Source organism: Protomyctophum bolini (assembly GCF_963924005.1).
Source record: "Protomyctophum bolini genome assembly, chromosome: 4".
NCBI classification, from domain to species: domain Eukaryota; kingdom Metazoa; phylum Chordata; class Actinopteri; order Myctophiformes; family Myctophidae; genus Protomyctophum; species Protomyctophum bolini.
Window position 1 is genome coordinate 6,850,996 of NC_137865.1, and position 26,788 is coordinate 6,877,783.

The window sequence follows — 26,788 nt, forward strand, 5'->3', positions numbered from 1 at the left end:
TGTTGTGAGTGGAGTGGACAGAGAGTGCAGAGAGGGAAAAGAAAAGGATGAAGAGAGAAGGGAGGGACGGAGAGAGAGAGAACGGGGCAGAGGGCGGGAGGGAGGCAGGACGTTATGTTACGTATACATGTTATGTATGTGTGGATGTTAATGTGTGTGCCTTTCTATCGTCTGTCATGGGGGGAGTTTTGTAGAATTGCTACTTTGCCCGTTGGGGCACTTTTTTTAATACAGCGCCATAGAACAATTTTGCTCGATTGGAAATACTGCAACATGCATTTTTAAACTTAATATAAGTTAGAATTTCATTTAATTAAGACACGTTCAGTTGGTGTACTTCAAGGGTTGTGTGGTAATGTTATACCTTAGTGTGACATAATCGCAAAGAGTTCTTTGCAATAATTTTTGTCCTCTGTTCTTGGTTTTGAAAATGTGATATGAAATCCATAAAAACAAAAGGAAATGTGGTGCCCATTATTCATCAGCTCTCATTTTGTTTAATGGTTGATGCCAACACTGTACATGTCGTCATGCTAGCGCCATGTTCAAATCAATAATTTCAATGGACTACAATGACACACTTTGCCGTTTAGCACAGATACAAGTCTGTTAACTATATCACACACATGATTATGGTCAAATTAAAAGGTTTTAAATCTAAAATCTGTAAACCTGCAACATTTATTCCAACCAAACATTCTCTGTCTAAACAGTAAACAAACAAAACCTTCCAACAATTTTCTCTGACGCACAGTTTACAGAAAACACAATTCAACTTCCACCACCAGACCGTATAACTGATTTCATCTGTCGGGGTGGTGGTATTAAACCTTTCAGGATTCAAAAACCAACAAGACATCTGCTACCGTTGATCCTGTAGTATGATCACGTAGGGGATTAATTCACAAATAAACACAACAAGTTAGAATACGGAGATAAGAGGTTTCTGCTTGACAGAGACAATATGACGTTTAACCCATTTTGGGGTGTTTCATAGTGCACGAGTGGCGCACTACGAGCTTGTAGGTCTGCCATTTTTCAATAGCTAAAAAGTATAACATAATGCTTGTAACACCCAAAAGTGTCTCCCGTACAGAATGGTCCAATATCATCATATCGCCACATTTCAACCCAACGCGGCACCACAGGATCACAGTATTCACTTTTAAGCCTCTTGATGCCCTCGGGGGAGTTTTATTCGTTATTTAACTTGACTGATCTGCCTTTATCTGTAGCCTGTATACCTCCTGTGTTTCATTAACAGTGCTGCTGCTATGATGACACCTTAATCTCTCTGAGTGCAGGGATTAAATGATGGTCAGCATCAAGCGGCTTCAGGGCTTGATGATAATAACAACGACGACGACGCATTGATCATGCATTTGAATCAGCTGTGTGGAGGGAGATCTACAACACATCGTCTACCGTCGGGTGGAAACCTCATATGAGCAAAAGTGTTACTTTTCGGGATTCAAGTTAGAACAAATTGCAAAGGTAGCAAATCTACAGGCTCAAAATGTGTCGATTGGGCACAGCGTTTTGCTATTTATTTTTTTTAATTTATCCTACGATTTTGTAACCCATTTTTCACCCCCCTGTGAATTATCGAATGTGATCCTGGACTCCACACACCCTCCGCCAACCTGGGGAGAGCAACGGACTTGAACCCGTGATTGCTTCATGCCTGAGTGTCCAAGTTGCTCCTTTGCACCTGACAGGGGGGGAGTTTCCCTGGTTGGACTTGGGAACTTGGGTGGAAGGAACACGTTATTCCAACAAGTTCCTTTCCCCTCCATCAGGCGCCCCGGCTGGCCAGGGGGAGGCAGTTTCAAAACCAGGATTACTGCATGGTTTTTGTGAGGGTACCTACTCATCTGCTACTTTTGATGCTTTTGTGTTACAAGTAGGACATTAATATACAACAACAAAAGTAAAAATATAGAGATAAGAGGTTTCTGTCAACCAACATTACCGTATGTAGGATAGGTTTGTGGTCCTACATAACATTCAAAATAATTGCAGCTGCATGGCTACAGGAGGGTCCCACCCCCCGTCTGAATGACAGAATGCATGTCTCGAGATACGCGGCCACTTAACGTCATCTTCCCCAACCGCAGACTAACATGATTTTTGTTTTCTGTCAGGTTGTGTTTCTTCCCACATTATTATTGATGGATGACTCAAATTCAATCAATGACAACCGGTGATACCCATAATTTGCACACTCTCGTTTCCCCAGTAAGCCACCTAGAGAACTTGTGGATACGTGGCTAAGCCTCGTGCAGAGCTACGTCGTAGTATAAAGTTAAACTTGCAAGAATTGTTGCAACTTGCTTCCTTGCACCAATGTACCATGTCTTTTTGTAAGCTGTGAAATCACAAATAACACTAATATAAGCAAGGTTAGAGCTTGGGTATTAAAGGAGAATTCCATTCTAGAAGGCTTACCTTTCTTTGTAGTCATTACGTCCCCACCAAAGAGGTCCAGGTGTTTTTTTGTGCAAAACCTCCTTATTGGCTATTTCCTCTACCATAAGCCCTCAATTAATTGCATTGAATGGGAATTGAATGGGGCTATGGGGTGCTAATTCGCTTATTTCCATCGAAATAAGTAGTAAAGTGTGCCGCTTGGGATATTATTTACATTATGAAGAGAGGATATACACAAAAAATATATAATTTTGAGCGATGTAAATAAGCGAATTAGCACAATACCACATAGCCCCATTCAATTCAATGCAATTAATGTAGGGCTTATGGTAGGGGAAATAGCCAATACGGAGCTTTTGCACAAAACAACACCTGGACCTCTTTGGTGGGGACGTAACTACAACGTATTTAGTATGGAATACTCCTTTAAGCCGGAACCAAGGAGAACTTTCTTCAGCATTGTCTCCACACATCACCAACACTTATCTCACTACACAAGGTGCATAAAACCAGCCCCAACTGTACAGCATTACAGAGGTGTCTATTTCTATTTGCACTTGATACTAAGTGCTGTGATCTGAGGAGAGAAAACGTGGCTGGCTCTTATTTCTTAACCTGGCACTCTATTATACATGAACACTCTGGCCCCACGGGAATATTTGTTACCTCTATTGTCTGGACACTGTGACTCTTGCCTCTCGAGATACAGACTGTTGCCTCATACAATACAATTTTTAAAATGCCTCCGCCTAAGATTCTGCATATTATCGGAAGAGCCGGAAAGATGCTGGAAAATCCCCAATTGTCATTTCACCTTTGCAGTCGCATGACGCAGTGGTTCTCAAACATTTGTGCCAAAGGACGCCCACATTGTATTTGCGACCGCAAGTTCCTCCACTAGTGCAACTTTCAGACGAGTACCATCTGTTACACCGGTCCAATAACGACCTCCATTCATCACCGCAGACTTCTTCAGTTAACGAAACATTTCCGACGATTCAACTCTGATCCTTAAAGGGACACTTCACCCTTTTTGCAAAAAAAAAATACATGTTAATGACATTTAGAAGCTTTGGAACACTTTCCTGGGGGTCTTTATGTGTGTAATAAGTGGTTTTTAGATTTTTTGATTGCAGCAGTGAGCCCAGTGTCTCTGATGTCATCGACACTGGGCTCACTTCCTTCCTGGACTACAATTCCCATAATACTTTGGTGCACTGCTCCTCCTTGTGGATAGGGGAGGGCTGTCTTACGGAGACAACATGTAGTCCTAGATGTAGTCCAGGAAGTAAGTGAGCCCAGTGTCGATGACATCAGAGACACTGGGCTCACTGCTACAATCTAAAATATCTAAAACCACATATTACACACATAAAGATCCCCAGGAAAGTGTTCTAAAGCTTCTAAACATCATTAACATAATTCTTTCGCAAAAAGGGTGAAGTGTCCCTTTAAGGCTATTGTCATCGTCAAACCTAAACCTCCATTGTCCCATAACTGGTCGAATTCACACTCAATTTCAATCAATACACTTCATTTTGAATTATCCACCCTCAGTCATCACACTGGGTCAGTGGAACTACAGAGATTGAGGATTGAAGTAACTCGTTAAATAAAAAAGGCGACTCCTGTACTTTTAAACATTATGTTATAATTTAGCTATTTAAAAATAGCAGAACTACAAGCTCATTGCGCGCCACGAGCTTGTAGGTCTGCTATTTTTGAAAAATCGTGAAATATTTATTTCAGAAAACTGGAGGATTTAGAAGATTTTTTTTTAAATTTTGAGGTCAGGCCTAAATGGGGTTTTTTTTAAACCCGTGGGAGGTGCAAGTCTGGTTAGCAGGCATAGACTTCAAAAAGAGAAATAAACCTTCCAAGGAAGGGAACAAAGACGGACAACTTACTGCAGACATCAACTTATTTATTAGCACTTTATTAGTTCCTTCCTTGGCAGGTTTATTTCTCTTTTTGAAGTCTATGCCTGCTAACGATGATCTAAAAGCAACCTCTCTGACATAACCAATAATCTACAGTTAATCCAGATCCCTTGGATTCCCTATGGACGTCCCCACCTTAGTTCACCCCAATGCAAACACCTCATATCTGGCCACGGTCTTGAGATGTGCACTAGAGCTCCACCAATACATTATTCTATTTATTTTGTTTTTGAAACATCAGCACCTGCAATTTTGTCATGATTTTTTACTTCCACGTTCCTTATTTGCTCCATATTTTGGGCATAGCTGCATTGGTAACTTCTTATGGTTTACGGCTGAGTCATCTCATACAGAGCGCTAAGCGAAATGATGTGGTCCGCCCACCCGCCCTACCATTAGCCAATATTTATATAATAGGATTTAAGTTTAATAATATGTAATACTGATTAACATATTGCTTTTTTTTTTTACCATCTGTAAAGATGGTTCTTTCTTCAGACTTCACATTTTATTTTCCATCAAGGCCAGTTCAGTTCAATCCAGTCCATTGTGTGACATGATTAAAAAAGGCACAGGCAGCAGGGCTAAAATAGCAGTAAGGATAAAAGGTATCTGGAACTAAGACTGAGTAGCTGCTTGTCAGAGAGGACGGGACAGGCTTTTCATCTGACACTGATGTAAGTAAATGACACAGACATTGTTATCAGGAACAAGCCATTTGAAATTTTTAAAAGAACACCCACTGCTAGACAAGAGTTCACACTGGGTGACGAGACGAGGGAATTAATGACATGGCCCTTCCACCTCAATTTCTCAGCACTAATCACTAAATGGCAACGCAAGCATAATTCTCTCTCTCTCTCTCATTTTGAAGCGTAATTTCATGGAAATAATTTTGCCTTGACTCTCAAGCCGTGCGTCAATGAGCGCCACAGCAAATTAAGGGACAAGAAAGGAATAAGCTAAGTAAAGATCTACCAAATATGAAGTCAAATCTAAAAGATTGGCTATTTTCACAATATGTATCTGTGGAACCGAGTCAAACTAAATGTAATGCCTACAATTCCAACTGCTTGTCAGGGTGGTGGGGGGGGGGGTCTCCACAATAGATCAAATATGATTATTTGGGGGGTCGCGGCCTTTCACAAAGTGGCAGCCCCTCCCCTCAGCAGGGCCTCTGGCGTTTAGGGGGACATTTGAGAACAGAACAAGAGCAGAGGTAGAACGGTTAATCGATTGAATTGATTATAAACATGAATCGATTTAAATTAAATAAAGATTGTCATTATAGGCGACACTTGTACAGTTGTACAACACTCAAGTTGATTATACAAACAATTGTTTGTTTTTACTGACAAATCAACAAAAAAAGAATGTAATCACAAGCACATGATTTGCTTCACAATCAATTGGAAAAGCAATCAATAGAATATTTGCCCCTTTGCAGCCCCGCTCCGGTCTGTTCTGTACAGGCTAATCCATGTCCTTTAGATCATCATCGCCGTTCGTTACCGACCAACAAAGGAGGAGTTATGGTGAAAGTGTTCAGTCTGTTGAGACGCCACACACCAGCGCCAGCGGCTTAAAACACATGACACTACAGGCTCTGATGATGCGCCAAAAAGAGCTGGACGCAGACCTTAAGTTAGCCATTCGGTGACCTCTGACCCCAAGCTTTAGAGATTAGCCCGACCCTGAACTGGCTCCTTCTTTCACAGCGCAGATTTAACAAAGGGGGAGGAGGGAGAGACGCCGTAGAAAGGAAGGAAGGAAGGGAAGGAAGCCATGTGGTCTACATATGGGGCCTCCTCATGGCCATCAACCCCGGAGGGGAGGGGTGGGACACCGGGGGAGTGTCAGTCTGCAGCAAGCTATGCTTTATATAGAAGAGACCACTGATCCGCTGTCGGCAAACTTCCTATGCATTTTAATAAAGAAACAGAACTCCCAAGATTTGATTCCAGCTCTTAGCTCAATGTGTCAAAGACGAAGTGCCCCTGAGCAAGACACTTGACCCCTTAACTGCTAACCCCTCCCTGCTCCTCTGTGGATGAAGCTGAAATCTGATGTTCCTCCTTGGGATGAGACGGGCAGCAAAGATATATAAATTTAAAAAAAAAAAGACTCCATGCTCAATTACCACGGTCAACATCGGACAGACGTCCAAGCCTGAACAACTGATGTGATTTCAATAAACCAGTCCTGGTGTTAGTTAGTTAGTAAGCTATAGATAGCAACTGGGATATGGACAAAGTATCTATCATATAAGTACCTCAATCTCTCACAAATACGGCTTGATCTCCTGTTAATTTTTTTTCCCCCTCCAGTATATACATTTTCCCAAATGTTTCCTAGGCTCGAAGCACCAATATGTTTTTATTTGACTGTAAAAATCGTAGTAAACAAACCTCTCTATTAGTGTTATTTTCCTGGTGCATGTACACAAAATCCCACAAACGCAACATACTTCAGGTTCAGCACTGAAGTTAAAAGCGCTCAAGACATCAGATTCCTTGTTGCTTGCTTGCTACCTAAGACACATGTACTGTGACTTTTTACGAATATAAACCCTGTCTAGATAAAAGCCAGTCAGCATTTCCCAAGTATCACGCTGAGACAGAACTAAAAAAAAAAAAAATGTCATTATTTAAGTTATAATTAAACATACCATTTGGAGGGTCACGTCTCTTCTCTGCAAAACAAAAATTAACACAATTATAGTTTTGAAATCAAATCATAAAAAGGACCCATCCAAACAATGCTAGCAAAAGAAGATATGTGGAGATAGTGCGGTTACGTGGGTGAGGAAAAGAGCGAATTATCAGAGAGGCAAAGCGCGTTGCTTTGGGTAGGAGTTAGTATATAAGCCATTGTGACAGTCTCTAAGTCAATGACTGCTCGGATCCAGACCTGGACGTGAGAGGCAGCGATGCCGCCACAAGCCAGACAGAACAACATGCTACCTCACAAGGAAGGAACATCAGTCAGGAAGAGAGTTGAGGAGAGTCATGGGAAACCTCGACAGGAGGAGAAAGTGGGTTAGATAGATAGAAAAGAGGTATGAAAGCTAAGCTAGGGGTCTCTGCCGTGCTCAGATCCTTACCACTGCTTATCCTGCCAGCCATGTGCCTTTTGAAACCTCGCTCACCACTGTGCAAATAGCATCACATCAAAAAGCCCAGCATGCGGAGAGGAACAGGAGGAGCTGGCCAGGAGCCAGAGGAGGGAGGCCATGCTGCCTGCTGCAGACCCCCCCCCTCTCCTTTTCAAACGATGCAGAGAGACGCCACTGCTTTTACTAGAGCCCCAGAGATGGACACCGCTGTGCTTACAGCAGCAGACCAGTTAGAAACAGACTGCTGACCTCGCCCCCCCCCCCCCCAAACCAAGCCTTATAATCAACCTTTCCACGAGTCACTTTGATATGTACCATTCTGCTGTGCATTCTGAAACCACATTGTCCTGCACAAAATGGACATATTGATGGAGGTGCCTGGTGCGTATATGTAGTGCAATATATGTAGTCTAGTCTATTGTACTGTATGTACCGGACACATTTGTCTCCGTGTTATGACTGCCTCTACGCACCGCGTCACGGAAGTGACGTTGTGGAGTTTCTGAAGATGGAAAAGGATGAGGTGTGATTGAAGCTGTGGGTTTGAGAGAGAGAGAGAGGGGGCTTTTTGGCCATGTTAGTAAAAGCGCGTGGGAAACTAGTGCGAAGTTGAAACGTCATTGGCTGTGAGCAGGAGGCATATCGGTGGAACAGACTCTGGCGTTGGTGCATTACCAGTTTTGCGCTGTCGCCGCCCAAGTAGGTCATTGATGGCGAGTCGGAACCTCTTGGCCTCTTCTTCGCTGGCGAAGTTCAGTCCCATCTGGCAGCTCTGCAGGACAGACAGATCAAGCCACTTTAAACAGTGTCTGGGGACAGCCCGCGGACCCCCAATATGAAAAGATATGCCAGGGACCCCCATAAGAGAAGTTTTTTTTTTTACGGCTCTAGCAGTGATTTTCAACCATTTTAATTTCAAGGACCCCCAGTTTGACCTGCATTAGTCTACGGACCCCCATTTAATGACATTTCTATCTCTGGGACCCCAATTTATATTGTAAAATCAACGTTCATTTAGATCTTTGAAGATCCCCGACTTAAACTACACGAACCTCACAAAACCAAACTCAAACTCACTTCTATTCCCTGGCTTTTAAACCGTGAATAATGTGTACTCCTGAGTGTTTGATTTTATTGTATGATTTTATTGTATATGTTTGTATTACTGCATTACGTTTTATTACTGCTTTGCCTAATTGTACAGAACTTTGGTCAACTTTGTTGTTTTAAATGTGCTCTATAAATAAAGTTGGATTGGATTGGTTGAACCTTGGCGTCGCTAGTCTGGTCTCGTCATAATAGGCACATATTTGGTGTAGATTTGATGGGGGGAAAAGGAGAGGCCCAAGAACAGAGCCCCGAGACAACTTCATACTATAATAAAATATGATAATCAATATTAATGCAGTTGTGAGATACTACTACCCGTAAAAAAAAAAGTGTAAGTCACAGATGCAAGGCAACATAAAACGGTACACTAGAGGCTATACATTATCACATTGCATGATGAATCAAAGCTAGTGCTCAGAGACTCACATCGCCTGGAAATGAAATGAAGTACGCTCTGGAGTTGCTGATGGAGAAGTTATTGTACAATTCCTGCTCAAACATGGTCTTTCCTTCCTGGAAAAAGGAGAGAAAAGAAACAGTTCAAAACAGGTTCTGGCCGGAATTGCAACATAGTTACGGAAATTACGTTAGAGAAGCACAATTCATATTTGGTACTAGAGGTTTGGGTTGTGTCCTTGTTGCGTCATGATATAACTTAAGACGAGCACAAAGTGGATTGTGACCATGTATACAGTTACAAAACCCGGCTCAGCAGGTGTGCCAAAGACCTTCATCAGGTATCAGGATACCGGATGAAGGTCGTTTAGACCGAAACGTTGTCATCGGAAATAAAACGACTGCTCTATAAGTGAAGACAGCGTGGGGGAGCCTTCTCTTCTCACTATTTGAATTACAGTAAGAAGATCTGGTGGGTATGCTTCTGAGACGAATCACTGTGTATGTTAATTGTGTGTTAACCCATTCTGACCTGAGATCAGATTCATACGAGGTTTCCACTGGACACACACTGGTCTGATGAACCCATTCTGACCTGAGATCAGATTCTAAAAATGTCAGTCGTTCTTCGAATTTTTCAAAAATAGCAGACCTACAAGCTCGTATCGCGCCACTCGGTGGCGCGATATGAGCTTGTAGATCTGCTATTTTTCAATAGGTAAAGCATAACATGATGCTAACACCAAAATGGGTGCCCGGTCAGAATGGGTTAAGAAATCATATTTTATTCATATTTTTGTGACAATGAGACTGATCAACGGCGCAAGATATCTCACCAATAACCCACATCTCCACCAATGAAGTGTCATTGCACTTCAAGTTTGATAAAAGAGTTTGATACTAGTTGATTATCAACATCTATGGTAGGTGGTAGTGTCCATTGCTTTGGAAATATAAATATTCATCATAAAACGTATAATATTATATTCCCATAATGACAACTATTGTTGTACGGAACCCCTGAGTGGCCATGGTAAGAAAAATAAATTATCTTGTCCGGACAAGATAATATCTCGTCCGGACAAGATAATATCACATCCGGACAAGATCATTTTTGTTTCTTATCATGGCCACTCAGGGGCTGCATAATTGTTGCTTTCGTCCTCGTCACTTATATACATTTGCACAAGTCTCAAACTTGAAAATAATTTAATTGACTGAGTTTCAAAGTCACTAAAAAATTTCAAAATGCAGATTTGCACCTAGCGTTGGCTTGCTCCGGGGGCCAGGCTAGTTACACCCACGGACTTCACTCACCTTGATGTCCAACACCCTGATGTAGTAGGACCTCTGGGGGTTGTCTTTGATCAGACACGCCACGCCACAGCATCTCTTCACCCAACAGGAGCTCCGGTCAGCCCCGTACACCTGCACCACTGCAGAGCATAGAGCCTGGGGACACAAACACAGATGGTCGTTAGTAATGTGGACAACACACAGTGATAGCATGCAGCACCCAAGACATGCCATCTCCAGTTTACTTCCTGTATCTATGGGAAATCGGTGGGGTGAACGACCGTGAACACAGATTCCTCAGCCCCATAGTGAACTAAATATTGGACGCGATCACAAGCCACACAATCTTCCCATGATTTTCATACTAAAATGGCTTTTTTCCAGAGACACAAATCAGGATAAAATCAACTATATTCACACTCTTGTGGGATCTAGCACCAGTAAACATCGGACAACACAGCACCCACTTAGGAGACCATTTGTAGGATTTGTGTACCATTTCGGCTCTAGTGGCTCCAATTGGGGAGGCGTGATAGCATGCTAAGTGTACATAGCTGTGTATAGACCGATTCAGAAACGGGTCTCATGGTCGCAGCGAACGTATTTCCTGTAGGCAGAGACGACATATCTGCGGTGTAAACTCGCAGGTCTTCTACTACATTGAATGGTAGAGTGACTGATGTTAGTCTGCCTCAAACGTGACTCTTTTACCTGCTTTTTACTAACACTAACTCTACAAAGACGCCCAGAACATCAGGATGAACCGGTGTAGTTTATGGCTGCTCCAACAGTGGTGGCAACATTCAACTTTGGTGAGAAACGGAATGTCAAAAAATACACTGTGGTGGCTGAGACCAGAGCCATAGAGTAATGGTTGAGACGAAGCAGTGAAAGGTCCTGAAAGAAACATAACGTCAGTCTTACCCAATACCCAATTTTTCTGTTGTACTGTATGAACACAAGGCCGCTGTACTTTATACCGCAAAGTACGAGGTAAAGTACAGCAGCCTAGTGTAACACAAGGCTGCTGTACTTTTAGTACAAACTAATAACGAAGAATAGCCGATCTTCAAGCTCGCATATAGGTCTGCTATTTCCGGTGCGCTACATGCTTTCAAAGGTGACATGCTGGCTTCTATAGAATTCAAATGACTGAAAACATTCATGGCAACTGAGAATTTTAAGTTTTAAGTACTGCCTTGCCTCAACTATACAACAAGATGCTGATAGAATAGTCTATCCTCCTCCACATCAATTATCTTTCCAAGCTAGATATATCGGGCTATATCCTTGACAAGACATGGCTGCATTTGCCAAATTAGGCTTGGTATTGCACAGACACGCATCTGGCATTCTTCCATATTAACTACTGGAAGTGTTCACAAAAGCTTGCACTTTCACTGCATGAAAAGGAAAGGATAGAAGAGTTCTTGGTCTGAGGTTTTGAGGTCTATATGACCGGCACAGCCACAGTGGACCATCCTGTTCGGGCTTTGTTCCTCCTCTGAGCAACAGAACCCAATCTGTGCTTCATTCACTGCAGGGCCAACGAGGAAGAGGATATGTCACTTGGCTGGTTTCCTTCTCAGTGATTTATGGGGCCTTTTTAGGAGGAACACCAGGAAACGCTTTTCAACATGAAGGCACTCCCACGTCACAACAGGGAAGGTCAAAAGGGCCAAGAGGAGCTATAGAATAGAAGATTTCAACCGATGCTGTGCTATCAGTATGTCTTCTCCTGTGCAAACACAGTAGGTTTTTGGTTCTGGTTCTCCTGTGTCTCGACATCAAAACATTTAAACACCGAGTACATTTGACTTGAGGTCACGTCACATCCCCAGGTTCACACTGACCAAAGTTTGTCTGGTTGGGAAATCGATCTAAGTCCTTGGTTCTGAAAGTGGTATTAATATAGCATCACAATCATTTTAACAGATCATTAAAACCAGGAAACCAGTGTCATTTCAGATTTTCGCGTTGGCCGTTCAATAGCAGATATACAAGCTCACAGTGCGCCGCTTTGTGCCGCGCTGCAAGCATGTACATTTGCCATTTTTAAACACGTTTTAAAAAATCTTTCAAGTGTGCGAAGAACTACTGATTTAGAAGGCATCTGCAGAATCGGCCTCAGGTCTTAATAGGTTAACGGCCTAATCCAAGAAGGGCAATAAAAACAGGCTAGTTCTCATTAGTCATGCAAGCCTTCTTCTTAGTACAATAAATGTGTGATCTATTGCACAGGAGAGGCTCTCTAGGTATCATCGTCATAATAGCCAACACGGTGGCAGTAGAGCAGCACAGCAGCACAGGATAAATGTAAATGGGATTGACAGCAAGGCTGACTTGTTGTACACCTCCGTGAGTCTGCAGTGCGACAGGATGAAACACAATATCAAGATCACCGGAGTTGCCATGTCGGCTCATTATAAGTGACTTTGGGCTTGTTTTTTTATGTAAAGTCGCTTATAAATATTGGTATTTGAGGGGGGATCCGATGATGATTCTGACGGAGCATTATTCAGACATGCGGGAACAACGGTCGGACTGGCGCACAAACATGCGCTGCTCCCGTGCTTGCGGTTATGGTTAGGTTAGAGTTTGAGGTAGGTTAATAGTGGATTTTTTATTTTTTTCGTTATTACTATAAATTATACTATAACCCACAGTGCCTAGTCCCTCCACGTGCCGGATGGCCCACCCGGTACCCACCGGATAGCCCGCCCAGTACCGGCAGAGTAATTCTGGAGCAGCGGATTGTGTGTCCCTGGTTTTTCCCCTAAGGGACTGATCGAGGACAGCTACTGGGACGTAGGTCGGGAATTGATCAACCCCGGCTGGGTCGTATGATGTTGGAAACCCCGATGACAGCTTGGGATACATCACTGAGGATACGTCCCAGACCCAGTTGCATCCTAGCGATGTTTTTTAGTTCTTCTAAAGTAAAAACGGCTTTGATAGCACATCAGTGAGCTGGATGCAATCCTACCTGGAAGGGAGAGAACAGATGGTGGATGTGCAGAACACCTGGCTGGAACACCGTTATCAAATAGTAATCTCAGCAAAGCAGATTGCTTCTTGGTTAGAGTGGGTGACAATATTATCACACGAAAAGATGAAATTACCTACCTAGGTTCCATCCTGGAGGCTAATCTTTCCCGTGATAAAATGGCCACCCAACGTAATCAAAAAAGTAAATCAAACAACAAGATTCCTTTAGAGGATCTCCTCACTGGTCAACAAAAACACCTTGAAGACCTTAACAAGAGCCCTCGTACAAGGTTTCTTCAACTATGCATGCACCTCTTGGTACCACAGCACCTCAAAAGGCCCTTAAAACAAGGCTCCAGAGTCCAGACCTCCCAAAAACAAACTGGTCAGGCTCCTACTTGGCCTCACCCCCCGAACGCACCTCACCCCTGCCCACTTTGACAGGCTGGAATGGCTTAGGGATGACGACAGAGTATAGCATCTTGCATTGGGTCTGGTCCACAAGATTCAATACACCAAAACCGCTCTCAAAGGGCACCTGGCTGCAATTCTTAACTGGCCCCCCGTAAAATCGGAATCCCCCCACCTCCACCCCTTTTTCCCCCTTACTGTATATGTTTCTTTTCCCTTTTTACCTCCTTTACGATGAATTCCTGTTCTGTTCTTTGGCTATAGAAGTGTCTCTTTGTACGTCTCTAAATGATGAATTGAACAAGGTGAACCCTCTTGTGAACAAGTGTAATGCTTTATTGGGCCGTCCATTCACAGTTAACAGTCTTTGTATCGAGTTGTGCTTGAAATGTACTGTAATTCTGCAAACTGTTAATAAATATTTCTATCAATCAATCAATGCTGCTGTTTTTTTCTAGACGAGTCCAGTTAATTGGTTCAGCCTGGGCCCCTGTCTCGGTCCAGTGTTGCCAGGTTTTGAGAAAAAAAGCAACCAGGTCTACGAAAACAAGCCCGGAAGAAGAGACTGGTCTGGTAGGTTCACATGAAAACTTTAAACCTAATATAGACTATCTACATTACAAGCTCACAACGCGTCAGCTATTTCCCAAGAATAATCTTGAAGAAAATGCATGGCACAAAATATTTTCAGATATGTATATATCTGCTGCAGACATAAATTAACACTAGTCATGTCCTTGGCTTGACATGAACATGTTTGAGAACCACTGGTCTAAAACAACATTACACAGCAAGGACCCCCCCCCCCCCCCCAGCGACCATGCACATAACGATAAACGTACAAGCGACTTCACAGAAAAACAAGACCCAAAGAGTCGGTTACAATAAGCAGACATGGCAACACTGGTCCAGTCCAGCTTGCATTAAAAACCTGCACCATGCATGCAGTGACTATCCAGTAAAAAACCAAACCAATGCAGAAAAGCTGCTGAGCTGTCAAGATGCTGACTGTGTCTTCAAAACACCAACTTGTCACTGCTTCGTTCATCATGTTATCTAAATGTTCCACTTGTTATTGCGGCCCACACGCACTGTCTGAAAACACAAACGCATACCCTAGTCTCCATCATGCACATGAAATTAACGTCACGAATGAATAGCAACTTAGCAAGTGTTCTTTCCTATGATAATACATGAACAGGTTTCGTCAATGGTATAACTTACGATGCATTTCCTTCCCAGGTAGTTGAACAAACAGTCGTTCTCCTGCGGGGTCAGCAGGATGGAGCCGACGTTTGCAACCCTCCGCGGTGGAAGAGGGTTGTGGTGGTGGTTGTTCATGGCTGGTGTGTGGTGGTCAGTGGTTTGGAAAATAAACCCCCAATAAAACACACACACAAAATAAACCCCCAAAACGCACTTATTCTTTTAGATAAGACAAGTATTACATAGAAATAATATCCATGCAGCAGGCTTGGGTCGCCGACACCACGGCCTGCTCTGCTGCCTGCAGGCGGATCATCTCATCTGGGGTTGTGTGTGTGTGTCTGTCTCTCTCTCTCCAACGTGGAGGATTGGACTGGAGGCCCCGCGGAGCTTCTGCAAAACAACAATCTTCTCCGCTTGGGAGATGACCCTGGGTCCTAAAAATAAGCCGTGGGAACCGTGGTGGTGCACGCACAAGAGGGAACGATCCTTAAACTTTCATTCGGAAACTCTGCTCCAGCTGCACCATCATCGATGCTGCGTCCCGTCCATCCAACATGGACGTGGGAAGGAACGCACCACTCTGACGAGAAAGGGAAGGGGTGGTGTCTTCAACAACACGGCATAACATGTTGTTTTATCTTCCACGCACGACGGTGGCGGTGAAAATAAATAAAGAGACTGTACTAATGCGGTTGAGAATTATTGGATATTTGTTTTATTATCCGTTCGGTCAATATTTAGCCTACTGTGTTTGCAGGATGGGGGAGACGGAATGTCGTGACACTAACAAGCTGAATGGTTTCGTCCTGATTCCCTGTGGATTTAGCAACAGGAATGCAGTATGGGGGCGTGTCGTTGTGACGGGGCGGCGCTAAAGGGACGTCGTCATCATGCTGTCAGACAACTACAACGCCGCGTGCCCTGACTGACCTCGATATTATAATATATACGGTATGCAAATTATGTAATGCAAAGAAATGCATGTGCATGTCATGATGTTATATTATGCAAGGCAATGCAAATGCAATGCAATCATTTGCATTAAATATATGCCCCTAGGCTGTAAATAATGCATGATAATATGCAATGCATGATATAGGCTAATATGCAATCATGCATGATGTTATTAGGCATTGCACTGCAAATTAGTATAGGCTAATAATGCAATGCCATTACAACCACACTGATTATGACATGTCATGTTTCAGGGCTAAACCACAACTAACTATTTTAAATTGCATAGCAATTTAAAGGTTTAATACCTTCTTCAATGTTGTGGCTGGCTGCTAAATATTTTTAATTTTTAATGAGACATTTCACCATACACCACCTTCAAAAAGCCTTGTTTCCAAAAAAAGACCTTCTTTGCTGACCTCCATCGACTAACTATCATCTTTCCTTTCACTTTGGAATTGTATAATTATTATACGGACATAATTGATCAGAATGATATAATGTATGGCATTTATTAATAGAACACACACCAATGCTATTAAAAAAACGACCTAGAAATCAACAACAAGTGACAACAGGTGTTAACTCTACATCACATGTCATGTTCCATGTCCCCCAACAACCTTCGCCCGCGCCATCATCGCATGACTTGGGATCCTCCTCGCTCTAGCTTATCCTCTATAGCCCTCCATCAAAACAAATACACAGGGATGAAAAAGTAGACAGATGGACCGTACGCTAACTAAAGGCCGATGCCCCACCAGGCAGGAGCCACCTGCCACCTTTGGTTAAACCTGGGCATTAGCAACAACATCACTAATCTATGAGGCCATATTATAGGAGCCGCTATACAGCTCTGGGGGAATTGTGTTTAACTTTAAGATTACATGTTTACACAGCATGGGGTGGAAGTTGTAGAGCCTCAGGCTATAGGGCAACGCTTGCGGGGCCATTGATCTAACAGATATGGTTTAGTCTGGATCATAGGTCAAACAACCGGATGGATGAAGGCATGTCACGCATAGTATGTCACAACATATCGTATGTTGCAACGTGCTGTATGCATGCTTATGGATGCAACACGCTGTATGCATGCTTATGGATGCAACACGCTGTATGTATGCATGCTTATGGATGCAACATGCTGTATGCATGCTTATGGATGCAACACGCTGTATGCATGTTTATGGATGCAACACGCTGTATGCATGCTTATGGATGCAACACGCTGTATGCATGCTTATGGATGCAACACGCTGTATGCATGCTTATGGATGCAACACGCTGTATGCATGCTTATGGATGCAACACGCTGTATGCATGCTTATGGATGCAACACGCTGTATGCATGCTTATGGATGCAACACGCTGTATGCATGCTTATGGATGCAACACGCTGTATGCATGCTTATGGATGCAACACGCTGTATGCATGCTTATGGATGCAACACGCTGTACGCATGCTTATGGATGCAACATGCTGTATGCATGTTTATGGATGCAACACGCTGTATGCATGTTTATGGATGCAACACGCTGTATGCATGCTTATGGATGCAACACGCTGTACGCATGCTTATGGATGCAACACGCTGTACGCATGCTTATGGATGCAACACGCTGTATGCATGCTTATGGATGCAACACGCTGTATGCATGCTTATGGATGCAACATGCTGTATGCATGCTTATGGATGCAACACGCTGTACGCATGCTTATGGATGCAACACGCTGTATGCATGCTTATGGATGCAACACGCTGTATGCATGCTTATGGATGCAACACGCTGTATGCATGCTTATGGATGCAACACGCTGTATGCATGCTTATGGATGCAACACGCTGTATGCATGCTCATTGCTCAAGTTATGTTGCAACATTGTATATACTGTAAATAGATGCGCACACACACACACACACACGTGTGACAGAAATACTACCAAAGAATATTTTGGGATCAACAGATGGGTAGTGGACACGGGGGGGGGGGGGGGGGGGGTTGGCAGGGCTCACACGGCTCTCTGCTGTTGTTTGTGCATTTATCGTTGTTGTCCCGGAGAACAAGCCAGGGGATTATGTAACACTCTCTGACAAGAGAATGGGACTGATGGGGCAAAGACACACATTAAGGAGATTTTGTTTGTTTAGAAAAGAAAAAACTCGTGCCACACACACGCACACGCACACACACACACACACACACACACACACACACACACACACACACACACAGAGTACTGCCAGCCTCTGTTGCTGGGGAAGGGGTCACGACCGTCACGTCACCTCCAGGTGGCGGTGGCTTCAGCTGGTGAATATTCATTCACTTTCTCAACACAAGTAGATTGTCTGCTGCATTCATAAACCGGAGCTCAGAACGAGATCATGTTGCAGCACAAAGCGTCCACTGATCTTCTCTCTCTTTGGCCTCCACCAAAAAGCCCACGTTATTCCACCACCACGCATAGCATGAGTCTCTCTGTGAGTGCGAGAGGGCCCTGCCAGCTCACTGCATGAGAGATAAGATAGCTCGCATTCACACACATTGCAAGACATTTTCTCATCTCGCAGGCATGTATGTGTGGGCTTTTGAAATGACTATTGATCGAAGTGGTATCACCTGCTATGATTTATTTTTTCTTCACACACACTGTATATTTTTGCCCTGTACTGAAACCAAGTTGATTTATAAAAGCATATTTATAAAACAACAAAAGTAGACAAAAGTGCGGTACAATGAATATAATAACTAGTTATTATATGTTACATAATATAACAATGAAATATACAATTGTATTGTACAGACACAGGCATTCCCTGATTGAAATATAATATAATACATACAGTACAGACATAAACCGTAAACACATGTTCTCTGGATAATCTTTATTTATTTATTTATACAATTTTAAATCCTGGCAATGTTTTCATGTTTGCTTCTTTTATGCTATACCGGGTAGAAGTGTGAAGACTGGGGGGGACAGGGAAGTAATGCAGATATGGTATCCAGTAACATACAACCACCTCCTCCTCCCTAAAATGGCGAGGTGGTGAAACTGTCACAACGAGTGTGACCAGTCATTAGTCATTAATCCGGTGTGGAACCAGAAAATCAAGTCAGGAGTTTGTTTGGTCAACCCAGAACTGATGTAACTCAATCCACGGGCATAGATTTGGGGGATGGTGTGAATGTGAACCCAGTGGTAACATGGCCTTGGGACACCGTTTTAGAGAAGGTTTTTGAGCGGTGCCTCCGCTCCATTACGCAGCTATGTGTGTCCCTATGTATGTATGTATATGTGTGTCCTAGGACGGATGAGCACGGAAAGCTGCAACATGATAACTCTGTCATTTCTCGACTGTTTCGGACGCGGGAAAGCTCGCCGGAACCGGGCTAGCCCCCTGGGCGCGTTCCTGGGGGTCTGGATGTTGCCCCCGAGGAGCCCCACACACTACAGTTGCACCGCTCACTTCACACAGGTGTGATTTTGTTGTTACATTAAATATAGTACAGAATTCTACAATTGTCTATAGGTGGGGAGATAACGGTGGAGAAATAAAACCCATAATCTGAACAGTTAACTTCTAGATTGGAAATAATATTAAAATTAAACTGTTCCTCATTTTGCCAGGGGGACCTCCCACGAGAACAACTTTGCCTTTAGATTGTCGTCTAATTTATGACCATGAGGAGAAGTGATAAAGACTGGTAAATTATTAGTACAAAGATTAATTGTTTCCTCGGGTGGAAGCTGTGGTCACCAGATTGATGTTGGTGGTTTTCCTGTTTCCTCTGAGTAAAGGTTTCAGTGCTCTGGACCGACTGAAAACATTGGCTAGCATCCACAATGTCGCAACACGTACTCAGTGCTGCCGTCTGCCTTGAGAGACAAACTTGATCAGTTAGTGTGTTACACAGAAGTAATTTCACAGAAGTCAGACATGTGTGTCATTTATTGACAATCTGAAGAAAGTGGTGTAGAAGAATTACACATTGTACTATAATAATATTCATATTTTACTATCACTTATTGTACTTGTATAATACTCATGCTTTCTTTGGCCCCTGGTCGTGGAATGACCTGCAAGCCAGATTAAAATTGGCCTTGAAAGTTCCCTTGAGAAGATTCAAAAGGATCATCTTAAATGTACAATCCAACACCTGCACATGTTCGGATGTGTACTATAGCCTTCGCATATGTCCATATATTTATTGTTTTTTGGTTCCCGTCCATACATGTAGGGGCCTACTTTGTGTATTTGTGTGCAAAATGTCTTGTACCCGGTTATTGTTAGTGTACCATTTTGGAGTACTTTTCTGGAGGTGTTGTCATGGATTTATTATTGGCTGTTGTATATATAACTTGATAAATATAAATTCTGCAGCTTGGCCAGTTCCCACTTGAAAAAGGTGCGTCAATGTGTTTTTAAAGCATATCCATCAGCACCTAGAATATTGTCTGAACATATCCCCTCGTCAATTACTGGTCGACAGAGGTTTCACCTGCTCTGTCTCTGAGAAGACGGACTGATCCTACATGGGGACAGAGAAACTGTCTCTTTGGTTGTAATGTGTTAACGTGCACTCTGTGGTTAGATAGGTGCACATATTAATTTATTATTATTGTACTGTATATGGCTGTAATGTTGAGAATTTGAATAAATCAAACCAAACTATATATATTTTCTGCTACAAAATTTACAATTATTTGCTACCCCCCTGGGTCACAGAGTTATCTTTTCCCCGATAGGGAAATCTTAGACCGTGTCATATACATAACTGTGTTCCAGAAATAAACAAATCGCAGCGATTTTAATCATACGGATATGAAACATCAGCCGACGGTGAAAAAGTGCTAAATTATCCAAATAACCAAACACAGATGCTATCAAATGTACTACAATAGTTTTGCAGTCGCTTTGTGGCGCAGGTAATAATATTATGATTCCTGTTACTGTTACCTTTATTTCTAAGTAGACTATAAGTAGTATTACCACAATGTAGGAATACTCTGTTACAGTCCTGTATAAAATAATTTATTGAGTATACAATACAAAAGTAGCCTATACCGAATTCTTTGAAGATATTTAAAAATGTGTGAGAACTGTTTGGCAATAGCAGATCTACAAGCTCACACAGTGCTTGGGGTTTTGTATTAGAAGTGATTTAAAGTTATAAAGAAACTACTAACTAAAGTTTCAAATAATTGTAGTAAAAAGTGCAATATTTTGATTAATATGAGAGTGGGAAAAAGTATATATATATATATATATATTCTTTGAAATACACTAATTGTAGGCTACTTCAGTACTTGAGTAAATGTACTTAGTTACTTGCCAACTTGCCAGTTGCCAACACTGATAAAAAGTAATTTGAGATACTAAAGCTTGTATTATGAAATCTCCGCCAGTAGATGGCAGCAGACACTTCATTCTCAAGCAACACTGAATGTGGCAAACAAACTGCAGTGTTAGGAAAACATGCCTGTCAGCAGCTCAGCTTCATGGAATCAACTGACACACACACTCAGCAGAATAGTTGTGAACTAGACTCACAGTCCTGGCCTTAATCCACCTCCGCTTCAGGTCTTAATGTCTAACGTTATTATGTGTGGAATGGAACGGTTTGATTAGATTTGTCAAGTCGTGTCTGTGACGCTTCCTTCCTCCTGTGCTTTAGTGTCTAGACTCTAGACGCTCACTAAAACCCTGATGATGAGAGCGTTTGATGTTTGCGAGGAAGTTCTCATGGAGTCATTGCTGTGCCAACAGGGGGCACAAAATGGACTCATTTTCTTTTGATCTCACCAACCAAACAATCAACTGTTTCAAACTATACTAAAGTCTGTTTCAAACTAGAGGCCCCTATTTCACCTGAGTTGAACCGGTTTGGTTCTTTGTTCCCGCCAAATACTGAACCAGTTCAGAGTGTTTCCACAGACAATAAATTGGTTCAGAACCCTTGGTTCGGATCTGGAACCAAAAAAATGTCCTCTGGTTCCGTGAAAGCACCAAGGTTCCAAGAATCTATAGAACGGAACCACTTTTTTTTGGGTGGAAAAGGGGCCATTGAGGAGAACACTGGCAACAATAATGTCTTTCAAAGTGAATCTTGGTGTTCCTCTTTTGGGCATGTCAGTCACTATAGACCAGTGCTTCTCAACCTTTTCAGGCCTTGACCCTCCAAAAGAATCAACTGACAAGCACTTGTAATGTAGTAGTTGTAGGCATATAACCATTAGGAATAGATGGCGCTGTTTTTCCTTTACTTGCAGATGAGATTGCATTTAGTTCTGTTCCACAAATAAATATTGTGAGAATAGCAGATCTGCAGATCGGCCATTTTCAATTTGTCACTTCACTGTCATCTGGGATGACAAAATAAAAATAAAATAAAATAATAATAATAAAAATGCTAGAGGCTGTGCAGGCTTTAAAATCCTGCAATATTCCCATTAGATTATGAGAGATCTTGTGTGGAAATACATACTTTTCACCGAGGGAGGCGCAAGAGGGAAGGTCATGGCAACGTTCAAACAGAGTATAAGGTTCATCCTCCCCTGAGCATGAATGCACTCGGGAAACGTTTCATGGAAATCCGCAAGACGGGAAGGTTCATTCTAATGCTGGTGCTAAAAGGAAAGGCCATGGAGTCTCTATCAGTAAGGGTCATCCTCTTCGGAGAATGAAGGTGCACACCACATTCAATTCATATCATAGTGTTTGAAAGAGCTTGTGTGCAGGCACAGAAGTAGCATATCGTCTATGTCGGGTGGAAACCTCATGACTGTATGTCCAACACTGTCACTTTTCAGGATTCAAATACAAAAGTAGCTAAAGTAGCAGATCTACAAGCTCGAAACTATACAGCTTGCACATCTGCTACTTTTGTGACACTGTGTATAATGATCAAATAGTGCGTTAATTTACGAAAAAGTTAGAATATGGAGATAAGAGGTTTCTGCCCGTCAGTAACGATATGAACACTATAGCGTCCATATTCTGTCACAATAATCTATAAGCTCACAGCGTGCTGCGATGTGTTGTGACCTTGCAGATCGACTATTTACTGGTAAGAGAGAAGATTATGGGCCCTATCTTGTGCAACCCCTTACCTCATATCCCTATACATTTCTTTGCCATGCTTTAACATTTTGAAAAACATTTTAAAATGGTTCAACTACATCTACATCGACACGTTGTGAGCTTGTAGATTGGCTATTTTTTATTTTATTTTACAAAATAGTAAAACACGGCAAATAAGTTTAGGGGTAAGGGGTGGCACAAGATATAGTCCTTAGTGTGTAAGGGGGGGGGGGGGGGACCCCTGTAGGACCCCGGTCAACAAAGTCTCCTATAGTCTCATGTTTGATCAAATATGAGCTCATCATCATCATTTGAGTGCCCTCGAGATCTGTGACAAAACTAAGCTGCTTCCACATGGTCTCTGTTGCTCTTTCCCACACCATGATGATCATTGTCTCCACAGAAAATCCCAAATGACCTGGTCTTTTGCTCTGTATGGCAGTGTCCAGCAAAGCGGAGTCTTATTCGTGCTATACAACAACTGAGATGGGGGGGATGCATGCCTCCATAAATTCCTTATTCATTGTCCTCCAGCACCATAAAGATGCACTGCCATCTACGGAGCGGATGGTTGGGTGATCCGATTCTTCATTCAGAAGCAGGCATTCTGTCTTTTTCGCATTGAGCAAATAGGCCAACTTTGGCTGCTGAGTGAAGTGAAAAGCTCTTGAGCATAAATTTGAGGGTAACGGGTCATGTCGCCCCAATTCCATCTCGCCCAAGCTTTTTTCCGCCGACCTCGCGCCGACAGCTCGGTGCGGCGGTTCTTGTATATTCTTTATTTTGTTTGACTGAGAATAAGGTTAGAAATAAGTTTAGGGTTATAGGCATAGTTTTACTGGGGTTAAGTTTAGGAATATTGTTAGGTTTAGGCATCGTTTTACCGAGGTTGAGGTTAGGTTAATAAGGTTAGGTTTAAACCGTTTAAGCATCATTTACTTAGATTACTTTAGGGAAACTTTGACAGAAAAAGACTCGCGTTCCATCCTTTAGACTGAGACCTTAAGAAAATATTTTTTATTTTATTTTATCATGCTCATAAAGTGCTCTGTGCTCAACGTGCAATTAAAAAGCAAACGTTTCGGTCTTAAGACCTTCGTCAGTGCAATATGACGACTCCGAGTGCACTGAGAACCAATTATCAGTGCTTAGATTACTGTAGGAATACCAGGCCGCGATGTTCCGCCGGGCTGCACGCCCCGGGGCGAGTTGGTTAAAGGGGCGAGCAGTCTCGTATTCAATTTGAGCTAGTCAGCTAGATTTGGAAAACAAAAATTTCACAAATCAGCCGTGACAACGTTCCAACATGGGATAACCATGACACACTGCTGGCAAGGACTTAATCATAATGATGAAGATGTAGAAGAAGCAAGCCATGTATAGGAACCCACACACCTTATACTCGTGTTTTTAACGCCCAGGCAGGTCTGTGGTGTGAGTCTGTATAAAGTCAACACCAGCCAAGCACATTGTAAAAGGTCTCAAGCAAACCACTTGTCTTAAACTGTTTCTACAGCTGAGTTACGGAGAACTGCACTCGTCCACATGGCCCTCCGTCGGTGAAAGAACACGATCGGGTCGTGGGAGGCTGGGTTCGGGAAAAGCCTGGAGATACTACGTGCGTCGAAAAACCCGCCGCGAGGGCCTGTTAAGACGCTGTTCAGCTGTTTCTGCAGGAAATACTTGGCCTCGAGGAATGTGCCTGGGGTTGTTTTTTTATGGTACATGTGCGCAACACAGACCACGGCAATATTTTTTATGTGATATCGCGTGACGGACCTCAGAGGTGATGTTGTGTAAAGTCAACTTTGCGTGCGGATGGAAAGGCCATGCTGCATGTGTGTGGGCCGTGGCCATCATCGTGATCTGCAATGTTTGAACGATGATGCTGATGCCAGAGGTGTTGTACAAGTTAGTCCACCATACATACGCACCGTGGCTGTTTTCTCAGCTGTGTGAGAAACACCAAACTAAGTGGAGCACCCCTTTCCTTTGTTATGCAACTGTCTGGAGTTACACCTTTTCACGGATGTCAGCTAATTCTTATACAGCAAACACCTTTCCTCTCTGGCTTAAGCAAGTGCTGGCTGGACAGTTTCGTTCTATGATCAAGAGATTTGATTGGAAAAGATGCATTCCTAGAATGTTGAGCAATAGAGTAGGTTATTTAATAATAACCGTACGTTAACGATCAGTCGTTATCTATGATAATCACTTGAACCCTAGCGTGAGTAGCGTCAATTTTCTGGGCATGTAATAATAGGCAAAACATTTGACAAAAATAGCAGACCTAGATCATAACACTCACAACGCACATCGCCTCGTGAAAAGGATTAAGGGGGCAAGGATGGACCCCTGGGGGACTCTGCCACTCTTTTTAAGTTTGTTAACTCATCGGAATCACACCTGCAGCCAATTTTACTGGTTTCATGAAAAATATGCACAAGATACATATCTGTACATGATACAACTAGCTGGCCTGCAGTAACGTGACGACTTACAAAAAGTAGCAAAGAATTAAAAAGGGATATTTTGAGGTAATTTCAACATCTACTCCGGCCTTTGTTGTTTTTTTCAATTCCTTAGAGAACGTAAAACAACGACAAAAATGGAATAAAATAAATGAAAAAAGTCATCCTCACCCCTATTGTACCACGTTACAATTGGTGAAATAGCAGTAAAATATCCCTTTTAGTGTGCCAGCAAATGTTTACGTCGTTGCCTGGCAACAGTAAAGCAGTTACAAAACTATTTGCGTCGGCAGAGCCAAATAAATGATTAAATAAACCAATAAATCATAATCTGTCGTCGTAGGCACGAGGTCATATAGGCACGAGGCCGCAACCTTGTCCCGTGCAGTACAGTACGCGTGTACTGACTCTCATGTGATATTGCTTACACTATAGACCGGTGCAGAGCACGATGATGTACCCATTCCACCCATCTGTCCCTTTCATATGGAGATGTCTGTATATCTGTCTCTCTGTGTCTCTTTATTCCTATATCAGGTCCAGAGCCTGGGCAGAGAGAGGCCTTTTGTGGCGGTTCTGGACAACTGTGTGGGTCCGACCGGCACCGGGCACTGCACTCCCTGTGGTGTGTCGAATTTGAAGTCGGTGGGGCGAACGGTTCTCGAGTTACTGTACGTGGATACGTACGTACATGCACACACTTGGTCCATGTTGTAACATTTTGTGTTTTTTCGTAAAAGCGTCAAAAGTGGCAGATCCACAAGCTCGAAGTGACATGTTTTGAGCTTGTAGATCTGCTACTATTGCTATTTTTGAATTTGATTCCTCAATCGTGAAAAGTAACAGTTTGGCTGGCTAGAGTGCAAGACTATATAAGTAATATAATCAAGAGAACTAATACATTTGATCAAGGTTAACTAATCCATTTGATCAAGATAACTAATCCATTTGATCAAGATATAGCTAATCCATTTGATCAAGAGAACTAATCCATTTGATCCATTCTGATCCCATTGATGCATTTAGTCCAAACAACAATGCTACATCATAATGGTCTCTGTCGGGTGCATGGAGACCGGCTCAAACCCCAAATTCCAAAATAGCAAAAGTGGCAGATCTACTCGCACGCACCACGTGTGGAGCTTGCACATGTGCTACTTTTGATACTTTTGTGACACTAATAATACGATCAAGTATAGGGAGAAAAATACGGAGAGAAGGCATTTCTGCCTGACAGCAACTGCCAATGATATAGGTTTTCATCTAGTAAACTAGTTGACTATAGAATGGTCTGGGCAGGAAGGAATGAGCTCTTTTTTTGGTGGGAGAGTCGTGGCCGTCTATCTCCCTTGGTTGAGTTAGTAGCCAGGTCAACGAGGAGGG

The 26,788-nt window shown here is 42.7% G+C and overlaps 1 protein-coding gene across 2 annotated transcripts in view; it reads right to left on the bottom strand.

Annotated features, from left to right (window-relative positions):
- Nucleotides 1-15,436, bottom strand: part of wasla (WASP like actin nucleation promoting factor a) — a 28,399-nt gene extending 12,963 nt beyond the window's left edge. For both annotated transcript variants that reach the window (XM_080762411.1, XM_080762410.1), the window contains exons 1-5: nt 14,911-15,436; nt 10,309-10,443; nt 9,022-9,108; nt 8,161-8,257; nt 7,039-7,062 (exon numbers count right to left, since the gene is read on the bottom strand). In XM_080762411.1, the coding sequence (XP_080618537.1) occupies nt 7,039-7,062; nt 8,161-8,257; nt 9,022-9,108; nt 10,309-10,443; nt 14,911-15,027 (460 nt within the window). In that variant the 5' untranslated portion in view covers nt 15,028-15,436. The remainder of the gene's footprint in view (nt 1-7,038; nt 7,063-8,160; nt 8,258-9,021; nt 9,109-10,308; nt 10,444-14,910) is intronic.
- Nucleotides 15,437-26,788: the final 11,352 nt, after the last annotated feature.